At 41.8% G+C, this 12,527-nt stretch overlaps 1 protein-coding gene across 1 annotated transcript in view; it reads right to left on the bottom strand.

The window, feature by feature from the left end:
• The window catches only part of tert (telomerase reverse transcriptase), a 57,612-nt gene that overhangs the window by 23,636 nt on the left and 21,449 nt on the right, over positions 1 to 12,527 (bottom strand). The window contains exons 6-11 of the mRNA XM_060849908.1: positions 12,270 to 12,431; positions 10,570 to 10,665; positions 8,375 to 8,460; positions 6,382 to 6,495; positions 6,168 to 6,239; positions 3,019 to 3,207 (exon numbers count right to left, since the gene is read on the bottom strand). Of these exons, the coding sequence (XP_060705891.1) occupies positions 3,019 to 3,207; positions 6,168 to 6,239; positions 6,382 to 6,495; positions 8,375 to 8,460; positions 10,570 to 10,665; positions 12,270 to 12,431 (719 nt within the window). The remainder of the gene's footprint in view (positions 1 to 3,018; positions 3,208 to 6,167; positions 6,240 to 6,381; positions 6,496 to 8,374; positions 8,461 to 10,569; positions 10,666 to 12,269; positions 12,432 to 12,527) is intronic.

Here is a 12,527-nt window from a genome sequence, read left to right as displayed (position 1 = left end):
TCAAAGAGTGCTGAGTCAGGTATTCCAGCAGGTGAATGACAGAACATGTATCTCAGCAAATCAGGCAATTTACTAACAGAAGGACAAAAATTGTTATCTTGCACGTATTTTTAGGTACAGTAATGCTCCCAGCAGGGATCTAACCTGAGTGCAAGACCAATGAATCTATTCACAAATCAGCAGTACCTGGTTTGACTCGGGGTTATAGTTGAGGCACCAGCTTCACCAATGACAAAGTAATAGCTAATAACCTGATGGTCAGACATTCTTTCAGCGAAAAAGGTAAATCTGCCTGTTGACATTTATAGAGGGAGAGTTTAGAGAGAGATGCATTGTTTTCTACAGTTATTGGCTGGCTGTTTCTCAACTGATTATGTATCATAACGACAGTGATAGACACCAATTTCCTTTTTGGAATCACCTGGTCTGGGTTGGACTGTTGGCGGAAGTTGCAGATGCTGGAGATCAGAGTGGTGCTGGAAAAACACAGCAGGTCAGGCAGCATCTGAGGAGCAGGAAAGTTGACGTTTCGGATAAAAGCCCTTCATCAGGAATTCCTTTATTAGCCCTTCATTCCTGATGAAGGGCTTTTGCCCAAAATATTGATTTTCCTGCTCCTCGGATGCTGCCTGACCTGCTGTGTATTTCCAGCACCAGTCTAACCTTGACTGTCCTGGACTGTTGTTATGTCAGAATCTAAATGAAATTGCATTGTTGTGCCACATTGTTTGACCTGAACTGGTACTGGAGTTTAAAAAGAGGCAACTTGGTTAAAACATATACAACCCCTGAGGAAGTCCTAACAAGGTGAATGTTTCCCCTGTGGGAGACTCTAGGACTCAGGGTCACTGCTTAAATATCAGAGGCTACCCATTTAACACAGAGAGGAGGGAAAAAGATTTCTCACAGAGTCTTTGGAATGTTCCTGGTCAAAAGGCGATGCATGCAGGAATCTTTGAACTTCCTTAATAGTAAAAGGCATGGGTAGATAGATTCTTGATGAGCAAGGGTGTGAAAGGTTATCAGGGGAGGCAGCAATGTGGAATAACTAGATCAGCTACGATCTTGCTGAATGGTAGAACTGAATGGCTACCTTCAGTTCCTCGTTCATATGTTCCTAGTTCTGTCTGTGACACGTGGGAGATTGTGAATGCTGTCTCCTTGGAGATGCTGCTATGTATTAACAAGACAGGACTAGTTATTGACGCAACGTTCTGAAACATTGAGCAAGTTAACGACAGAGCTGAATAGTGTCTCATTACTGCAGCAGTGTGCCAAGGTGGAGCGGACTGGAGGCTTGGAGTGGAGCAGGATAGTTGTTGGACTGGGGGACCTGGCGGGGACGGTCAGACCGTGTGCACGCTGAGTTGCTGCAATGTAATGTCTATTTGAAATTCTTTACAGGACTGTAATGTCAACCCTTTAACTATGTTGTAATGACAGCTTATTTCTAACTTTTTTTTTAGATAATGTAAGTAATACTCTAACTTTTCTTTTTAATTCCTCTTTTGTATTCAGGATTAATACCTAGGTACTCATATCTAAGATGGTGCCATTAAAGGCAGCCATTGTAAAGACTTTTTGCTACACTCCTATACTCGAGTACACATGACAATAAAGGATATTCTATTCTATTCTAGAAGTAGCCATTGGAATTTTAACTGGGACTTCTTCATTGAAGAAATATTGTGTATAAATAAATATTACATAACCACGTATTTTAAAGATGAATCCAGCATATAAATGTGTGTACCACTTCCACATGAAGTTTCCAATTTATACCATTACTTGTTCGTATTCTGAAATGATATTTATCTGACAAACCAACTTGATAAAGAAGCAACACTCAATGAAAGTTTCTGGACAAGAGCAACCGGCTGACAAGGAGCATGAGCAAATAAAGAAACTGCTGTTCCAAGAACAAAGCTCAAAGAAAATTTACAACCCAAAGCAAGCCCTCCAAGCCTGAGCCGATCCAAATGTACTCTCTAAACCAGTCGGTCAATTCCTAAGCGTCTGTATCCCTCTGCTTCCCACCTACTCATGCATTTATCCAGACCCATCTGAGATGAATCTACTGTGCCTGCCTCTACCATGTCTGATGGTAACGAGTTCCAAACGCCCACCACCCTCTGTGTGAAGTACTTGCCATGTGTATCCCCCTTAAACTTTCCACCTCTCACCTTGAAAGCGTGACCTCTCGTTATTGAATCCTTCACCCTGGAAAAACATTTGTCTCTATCCATCTTGTCTAAACCCTTCATGATTTTGTGAACCTCAATCAGGTCCCCCCTCAATCTCCTTTTTTCTAATGAAAATAAACCTAACCTACTCAACCTCTCTTCATAGCTAGCACCTTCCACACCAGGCAAGGTCCCGTAAACCTTCTCTGCACCCTCTCCAAAGCGTCCACATCCTTTTGGTAATGTGGCGACCAGAACTGTACACAGTATTCTAAATGCGGCCGAACAAATGTCTTGTACAATTTTAACATGACCTGCCAGCTCTTATACTCAATAACCCGTCCAATGAAGGCATGCATACTATATGCCTTCTTGACCACTCTATCCACCTGTGCAGCAACCTTCAGGGTACAATGGACCTGCACTCTCTGCCCATAAACTTTTCCCAAGGCTCTTCCTTTCATTGTAAAATTCGCACTAGAACTAGACTTACCTAAATGCATCACCTCACATTTGTCTGGATTGAAAACCATCTGCCACTTTTCCGCCCAACTCTCCAGTCTATCTAGAAGCTTGATTTCCCCCTTTAAAATTACATTCTCCATATCCCTTCAGAACCTCGAGAAATAGCCAGTTGCTCTTTAATTCATTTTTAGTAACTGCCAACAAGAATTTACTCCAAAAGTGCTCGACCCCCACCACTCCTTTCTGAGTTGCTGCTCAGTCCCTGTTCCCAACTATACAGCTGAAATAGTTAACTTCTGCTTTCCCTCTAAATCTTGCAAGGGAACTGTGCTTGTGTGACCAGGCATGTGTGAAAGAAAACATCTCCTACCTGGAATAGTCACAATACACTTCAAGTGTCTGTGTATCGAAGAGCAGACCACACCAAGGGAAGAGAGAATGTTCCGGCAATGACGTGATTTTGCTGCAGCCTGGAAGGTCCTCATCAAGAGCAAAGTTAACCACTGTTTTATGGGGGCTTATGAAACAGCCGTACTCCGGGATTCCTGCTGCCAGTATTCTGGACCGTTAAGAAACATAAATGAACATTTGTTCTGTACGAGTTCTCTAAAGCACTAGCTCAAAGCAACAGAAAACAGTGTAGTACTTCCTGTATTAGCGGTCAGTCTGCCTCAGGTAATGGCTCTATTGCCTCTGATATACAAAGTTTCAGGTTCAAATCGAGCAGGGATTAAGGCTGACACACTATTGCAACGCTGAAGGAGTGCTGCACTGTCAGAGGCATTATCTGTTGGATGAGGTCCTCATAGGTGGGTGTAGATGATCCCGTATCAATATTTCTAAGAACAGACAATAGACAATAGGTGCAGGAGTAGGCCATTCTGCCCTTCGAGCCTGCACCACCATTCAATATGATCATGGCTGATCATCCTCAATCAGTATCCTGTTCCTGCCTTATCTCCATAACCCTTGATTCCACTATCCTTGAGAACTCTATCCAACTCTTTCTTAAACAAATCCAGAGACTGGGCCTCCACTGCCTTCTGGGGCAGAGCATTCCACACAGCCACCACTCTCTGGGTGAAGAAGTTTCTCCTCATCTCTGTCCTAAATGGCCTACCTCTTATTTTTAAGCTATGTCCTCTGGTTCAGGACTCACCCATCGCAGAAACATGTTTCCTGCCTCCAGAATGTCCAATCCTTTAATAATCTTATACGTCTCAATCAGATCCCCTCTCAGTCTTCTAAACTCAAGGGTATACAAGCCCAGTCGCTCCAATCTTTCAGCGTTAGGTAGTCCCGCCATTCCAGGAATTGACCTCGTGAACCTACGCTGCATTATTACCTCAATAGCCAGAATGTATTTCCTCAAATTTGGAGACCAGAACTGCACACAGTACTCTAGGTGCGGTCTCACCAGGGCCCTCTACAGCTGCAGAAGAACCTCTTTGCTTCTATACTCAATCCCTCTTGTTATGAAGGCCAGCATGCTATTAGCCTTCTTCACTACCTGCTGTACATGCATGCTTGCCTTCATTGACTGGTGTACAAGAACACCCCGATCTCTCTGTACTGCCCCTTTGCCTAAATTGATTCCATTTAGGTAGTAATCTGCCTTCCTGTTCTTACCACCAAAGTGGATGACCATACATTTATCCACATTAAACTGCATCTGCCATGTATGTGTCCACTTACCTAACCTGTCCAGGTCAACCTGTAATCTCCTAACATCCTCCTCACATTTCACCGTGCCACCCAGCTTTGTATCATCAGCAAATTTACTAATGTTACTATTAATACCATCTTCTATATCATTAACATATATTGTAAAAAGCTGCGGTACCCCACTGGTCACTGCCTACCATTCCGAAAGGGAGCCGTTTATCACTACTCTTTGTTTCCTGTCAGCCAACCAACTTTCAATCTAAGAAGAGTAGAAGATTATCCTCTGGCCAATATTTATTGCTCAATGTAACATTCAAGTCAGATTAAAAGGTCATTCACAAATTGCTGTTTGTGGGAGCGTGCTGTGTGCAAACTAGCGTCATCTTTCCTCAATTAAAACGTTTCAGAAGTATTTATTTCATTGGCTGTAAAATATTTCGAGATGTTAAGCAATCATGAAAGGCTTTCCAGAGGAACCTCGATTATCCGCCATTTGATTATCCAAATATCAGATTATTCGGCAAGATTACAAGGTCACAATGCTTGGCTAAACTGTTATCCGTCATTCGAATATCCAGAATTCGATTAACCGATGAAATACTCCCGGCCTGTGTCCTTTGGATAATCGAGGTTCCTCTGTAAACAATGAAAGTAATTTTTCCCCACTTCACATGTGTGAAACCCACACAATAGCAGGATGAAATTCTCTGGTGTAGTGGAACACTAAAGTGTCAATGTGAACTTCTATTCATAATCCATTCCCTGAAGGAAGGCTTAAACCCTCTCAGCAACAAAAGCTCATATTTATAATGTATCGTTGAAGTGGTCAGAAGGATTTCTTGCTGCAATTGTACAGGGCCTTGGTGAGACTACACCTGGAATACTGAATGCAGCTTTGGTCTCCCTATCCGAGGAAGGATGTTTCTTCTATAGAGGGACGGCAGTAAAGACTGTTTTCTGGGATGGCAGAATGGTATAGGGAGAAGTTAAATCAATTAGGATTATATTTGGAGTTAAGAAGGAATACGGGAATCTCACAAAACCCATAACATTCTAACAGGAGTACACAGAAGGGACATTTCTGATGCAAGTCCAGAACTAGAGGGTCACAGTCTAAGGAAGCAGGGTAAACCATTTAGGATTGGGATGAGGAGAAACTTCTTCACCCAGAGAGGGGTGAGTTTATGGAACTTTCCAAGACAGAAAACAGGTGAGGCCAAAACGTTGTGCGATTTCGAGAAGGAGTTGGATCTAATACTTGGAGCTAAAAGGATGAAAGGATGTGGGGAAAAGTGGGAAATGCTAATTTGAGTTGGATCAGCCATGATAATAATGAATGGAGCAGCAGGCCTGAAGGGCTGAATGGACTACTCCTACTCCTATTTTTACATTTCTATGTTTAAACACTCAAATGGGGATAATTCAACACAACACTTGAGGACCAGTTACCAAGACTTTAATCAAGGAGGTAGGTTTTACAGGGTGACTTAAAAGGAATAGAGGAGGAGAAAGACAAAGAGAGGACATTCTAGACCTTGGTAATAAAGATATGAAAGCTATTGGTGGAGGGATAGACATCAGAGCAGTTCAAGAGGTCAAGATTGGACAGATGTGGAGATCCCTGGGTGCTATCAGATTGGAGAAAGTCACAGAAACAGGAGAGGCCATGGAAGGGTTTGAAAACAAGGGTGAACCTTTTAAAAACTGTATTGAATAAAGTGTCCTGTCAAAGATACCATAACAAAATGGTGGACATGACCTTCCACTACATTGCCCTGTTATACTGAGAATGCTGAGCAAGGAAATGGCAATTTCTGTTCCCATCGATGGGCCATCTTGTTCCATCTGACATACCTTAGGAAGTTCTTGGCACACTCTAAGTGTGGAGTAACCAGCAAGAAGTCATCAACCAATCGCAACATCAACCTGAAGAAAAGAAACATTCCGATCAATCACTGTACAAAAAGTCATAACCTAACCGAAAACAAAACAGCTTTTATAGCAAGTGATGAGCAACATGTTAAACATTTTAAACTTACCAGCTAATTAAAACCGTGCTATCACTTACCCATCCCTCTGAATCCCACTGAGGAGTTTCTTGTCCATGTCACCATAGCACAAGCTGCACAGCAAGGTGGAGAGGAGAGAGCCCTGAGGGATCCCACAACACTGAGTGTAATATCTGCAAACAGAGACACCAGATTGCACTTTTTTTTTAATATGCATTACTAATAAGTTTCTCTTAACAAAAATCTCTGTACACGGTCAGAAGCAATCTTTGGACTTTAGTTCAACTGCTTCTGACACAAATTTAATTCAACTCCCAAGAAATGCCTTTGCAGTTTTTGAAAGAACATGAGAGAAATATTAGTGAGGCACATCATGTGCTCATGCAGCACATTAGCTGCTGAGTGGAAAACTCCGAACATGGCTTCCTGTGTCAAGTAAGCAGATTGTAAGTGTAGGCGAAAGTGAGTACTGCAGATGCTGGAAATCAGAGTCAAGATTACAGTGGTGTTGGAAAAGCACAGCAGGTCAGGCAGCAACTCAGGAGCAGGAAGAGCCCTGATGAAGGGCTTTTGCCCAAAATGTCGATTTTCCTGCTCCTCGGATGCTGGCTGACCTGCTGTGCTTTTCCAGCAGCACTTTAACCTTGACATTGTAAGTGTGTCACTTGTTACTGACAAAAACGGCAAGCACTCTATGGGGAATGGTAAATCCACATATTTATCATGGGCAAAAGTTGGGCAAAGGTTCCATTCCCAACAGTTAAGTAATTATAATTTATTCCAGTCCAGCAATTAATCTGACTCAAAATTCTTCCATCTGGCAGAAGATATGGAAGCTTGAACACACGCACCAACAGGTTTAGGAACAGCTGCTTCTCATTCGTTATTAGACTGATGAATGGACTCTCTAACTTCAAATAATGTTGATCTTGTCAATGTTGATCTTGCTAATGTTGATCTTGCTTCATGCATCTCCTGTGCAGTATGTCTCACTCTGTCTTAGCAGCCTATGATCTGTATGTCCTTGCTTGCTATGATCTATCTGTATGGCTCGCAAACAAAGTTTTTCACTGTACTTACGTGAACACAATAAATAAATCAAATCAAAACTTGATTTGACCTAACAGGATCCAGTAATTGATGTATGTAGTATTGATCTGGGAAGGTGGAGGTCTGTTAGCACAGTTGGCTGGACAGCGTGGGCTCATATCTCCGCACCAGCTGAAGTGACCATGAAGAACTCTCCTTCTCAACCTTTCAGGTTACCTAGTGTGGTGACCCACAGATTAAACCACCACTAGTCGAGAGAGCAAGACTATGGTAACTTTACATTACTTTTATATGGCTCTTTCAGTATTGACCTGCGTGGGCTCATTATCTAACTAGTCATGCTAACCAAATTTCTCTTGTTCCGGTCGAAACATGGACTGTCACTTGTATTTGAACTCACCTCTTTCATACATGTTGGCAGGATTAGTGTCTTCTGCCCAATATTTGTGCAAACCCTAGTAACATTCCACATTGACTGGGAGTGAACTAAAAGTAGTGTTTTTAGTGCGAACAGCTCATTCCCATTTACTAATAGTGCAATAGTCCACAGACATGGTGCAGTTTATAGTATCTGTAAAGATTTCTCAGCGTGGTTATGAGGTGAAGATGTGAAAGTACGCAGAGAATTCTCATGACTGTTCTTCCACAAAATGCTCTGGGGCTGAAATGTTTAGCCTCAAAGCACTTGCAGTAATCCAAAGCATAAGTGCATGCAAACTTAGTGAAGTTGTTTCACTCAGAGACAGTGAGAACCGAGTAAATTGGAGCATTTTGATAACTAATAAAGTGGAAGATGTGAGCATTCTCAATGCAATCTCAGATATGGCTTTTACAAGTCACATGTTTGAGACAGACCATGTGGCAGGACACAGACCCCACCTGCTGGTCACTGTAAAATTTACTTCAGTGAAAATAAATCCTTCTGCAGACTTGTATTTCTTGCATGGTTGTGGAGATAACCTATTAGTTCTCAATGAAAGATTCCAAGAAAATGCAGCTTACTTATCCCCAATTTTGATGGTGCTGTTCTCAATCATTTGCTTGAAATAATCGAATACATGTCCAGAGCTTTCATTCAATATCAGACCCTGAAAAGAACACAAGAACACATCCAATAAAAGAATATAAACCTCATCAATGCATCAAGATTCTCATTTCAGTCTATCATTAACACATCTCAAGAAAGAGAATTATTATTATTGGATTTTCCAAAATAGATGGATGGATAGAAATTTAGAGACACTCAGTAATTATATTTTGGAACACAGTAATAGTAGCCCCACTACTGAGTCAAAAAGTGTGGTGCTGGAAAAGCACAGCCAGTCAGGAATGTCATTCCTGATGAAAAGTTTACGTTCAAAACATCAACACTCCTGCTCCTCAAATGCTGATCTCCTGCATCTGCAGTTATCACTTCCACCCACTACTGAGTCAGGAATTCCCAGCTCAAGTCCCACTCCTGGATGTGCTGGCAGTGGAAAGTGTATTTTTAACAAGGTCAAACAGATGAATGATCAGGTTGGAAATCATTCTCACGCACCCACAGCAGACATTAAGAGTGATGAAGTCATGCTTCACATGGAGCAATACTCTTCACTCCTCAGACTAGCGCCTTGCTCCAGAAAAATCCAGCAACAGAAACAGAAAATCGAGTGCTCTGTTTGACTCGTACATCACTTTGTGCGAGAATAGCATATAAGAAAACAATTTTGCCTACAGCACAATCTCATAAAAAAGAACAGGTTTGATATGTTTATGGACTCTTCCGAGCTCAATCCAATAATGTACCCATTTGTCAATGTTTCTAAAAATGAAACAACAAAGAAAGAAGCATAGCCCTCATCTTTAACAATCCCTGAGGCAAAAACAATAACATAAGAGGTATAGTTACTAAGTTTGCAGATGACACCAAAATTGGAGGTGTAGTGGACAGCGAAGAAGGCTACCTTAGAGTACAACAGGATCTTGATCAGATGGGCCCATGTGCTGAGGAGTAGCAGATAGAGTTTAATTTCAATAAATGTGAGGTGCTGTATTTTGGAAGAGCAAATCAAAGCAGGACTTATACACTTAATGGTAAGGTCCTGGGGAGCGTTGCTGAACAAAAAGACCTTGGATTGCAGGTTCATAGTTTCTTGAAAGTAGAGTCGTAGATAGATAGGATAGTGAAAAAGGTATTTGGTACGCTTTCCTTTACTGGTCAGAGTACTGAGTACAGGAGTTGGGAGTTCATGTTACAGCTGTACCGGAAATTGGTTGGGCCACTGTTGGAATATTGTGTGCAATTCTGATCTCCTTCCTATCGGAAAGATGTTGTGAAACTTGAAAGCGTTCAGAAAAGATTTAAAAGGATGTTGCCAGGGTTGGAGGATTTGAACTACAAGTAAAGTTTTCCCTGGAGCATTGAAGGCTGAGAGGTGACCTTATAGAGGTTTATAAAATCTTGAGGGGCATGGATAGGATAAATAGCCAAAATCTTTTCCCAAGGGCATGGGAGACCAAAACTAGAGGGATTGGTTTAAAGTGAGAAGGGAAAGATTTAAAAGGGACCTAAGGGGCAACTTTCTCACGCAGAGGGTGGTCCGTGTATGGAATGAGCTGTCAGAGGATATGGAAGAGGCTGGTAAATTTGCAGTATTTAAAAGGCTGAAAATGTGTTGCTGGTTAAAGCACAGCAGGTCAGTCAGCATCCAAGGAACAGGAAATTTGATGTTTTGGGCACAAGCCCATTCCTGATGAAGGGCTTGTGCCCGAAACGTCGAATTTCCTGTTCCTTGGATGCTGCCTGACCTGCTGTGCTTTAACCAGCAAGACATTTTCAGCTCTGATCTTCAGCATCTGCAGACCTCACTTTTTCCTCGAGTATTTAAAAGGCATCTGGATGGGTATATGTATAGGAAGGGTTTCGAGGGCTGTTAACCAAGTGCTTGCAAATGGGACTAGATTAGGTTAGAGTATCTGGGCAGCATGAACGAGTTGGACCGAAGTGTCTATTTCAGTGCTGTACATCTCTATGATTCTGCGACTCTGTGATTGCACAATACTATTTAGATAAGTACATAGGTAAGAAATGCTTGGAGGGAGATGGGCCAGGCAGGTGGGACTGGTTTAGTTTGGGATTATAGTCGGCATGGACTGTTTGGAACGAAGAGTCTGTTTCCGTGCTCTATGACTCTCTCGTCATTGACTTGTCTCACCTGTTCAACTAGGATAGTGTCTTGCAGTGAGGCTTCCTGCTGTAGATGGGACACAAATTCCTTCATGTTTGGTAACAGATCCTTCATTGTGGAAACCTGAATACAATAATGTGTGATGGTGAAAAAATGGAGCTAAGTTATCCTGAAAAGATACAGAAAAGCTGCGATAGTAAGACAGGGAGGTAATGGAATAAAACACTAACTCAGGGAGACAGCACAGTTAGAAAGCAGGAGGTCAGCAGGCAGAACACAGAATCAATATTCAATTTGATAGATCAGATATTTCAAATAGGTGAAAATTCTTATGATTAATGAACTCATTTGTAAAAATGTGATAAGGCCATGGGAATTTGCTTCTGAAAATAGGACAAAACCAATCAGATATAGGGTCACAGATTTGCAAAAAGACAAGAAGCTAAGACATTTTCATGAGAGCTGAGGTGGGGATCTGAATATATGCAAAATGTAAATAACAGACAAGAAAATTAAAAAGTAAGTTATGAAAGAGCTCTTTACATAGTGGAATCCTTAGTCATGAACTATCATTGAGTAAGGGGGAGAGGCAATGGCCAAGCGTAATCATCACTTGACTATTAACCCAGAGACTCATGGAATGTTGTGGGGACTTGAGTTCAAATCTCGCCATGGCAGATGGTTGAATTTGAATTCAATAAAAATTTGGAATCAAGTGTCTAATGATGACCATGAGTCAATTGTCAGAAAAACCCCATCTGGTTCACTAACACCCTTGAGGGAAGGAAACTGCTGGCCTACATGTAACTCCAGATCCACAACAATGTGTTTGACTCTCAACTGCATTCTGGGTAATAAGGGATGGGCAATAAATGCTGGCCTGGCCAGAGTCACCTCTATCCCTTGAATGATTAATAAAAAGTTCAGATGAGCTATTTTAAAAAGAGAATTAGATGTTCACTTGCAAAAAGAATTATTAAATGGATTTGAGATACAAATAGAAGTTTGGGAGTAAATTAAAGGAAACTAAATTACTCATTTAGACAAAAACATATGCACATGTTTCATGAAATCACAGAATCTCTACAGTTTAGAAAGAGGCCATTGGGCCCATTGAGTCTGCGCCAACCCTCTGAACAACATATCACCCAGACCCAGCCCCCGCAAGCCCCGTCCCCCAACCACCTCACCACCACCAGTAATCTCACACTACCATGGCCAATCCACCTGACCTGCACACCTTTGGACTGTGGGAAGAAACCAGAGCACCCGGAGGAAACCCACACAGACATGGGGAGAATGTGCAAATGCCAAATAATCGCCCAAGGCTGGAATCGAACCCAGGTTCCTGGCACTGTGAGGCAGCAGGGCTAACCATTTTATGAGCTGTTATTGTTCTGCATGATTCCACAGTCATCTTTCCTGTAACTAGGCCCACCTCCCCATCTCACTGATCCAATCCAGTCTCACAATTCATTGGATCATCTGCTGAAACTTTTCCAGTGACTGCCACAAGCATCATGTAGGAAGCTGGCAAGTAGAGTGGACACTTTCGAAAAATAAAAATAATCCTTTTAAGGTTCAAAATTCATTTTAGCTTAAGATACCACATTCATACAGAACTCAAAACATATTCAAGGATATGCAATTCACCAATAATCCCCATTATTTTCAAGTAGCCATTTCCAGTCATCAGCTAATGCCCACACACAGAAACAAACCTGTACCTGGTTTTTGAATGATTTTTGAATCTGTCCACTGGAATCCACCCAAACCTTGGTGTAACGGCGGATGCAGTAACTTTCTTGTACTCTGGGATTCAGTATTCCCGAAATCACTTCCATTAATTTTGCGTGAGGAATGGTGTCATAGGCACCAGTAACATCTGCCTGAGAAAAGAATTGTTTTATGTTTAATTCTCCAGTGCCACTTTCCAACTGGCCATCCAGCCTGGATTAGAATCACACAATCTCTACAGTTTAGAA

The sequence above is a fragment of the Hemiscyllium ocellatum genome, chromosome 34 (genome assembly GCF_020745735.1).
Source record: "Hemiscyllium ocellatum isolate sHemOce1 chromosome 34, sHemOce1.pat.X.cur, whole genome shotgun sequence".
In the NCBI taxonomy this organism is placed as follows: Eukaryota; Metazoa; Chordata; class Chondrichthyes; order Orectolobiformes; family Hemiscylliidae; genus Hemiscyllium; species Hemiscyllium ocellatum.
The sequence above is the reverse complement of the archived record's forward strand: the minus strand, read 5'-3'. Positions and strand labels throughout refer to the sequence as shown.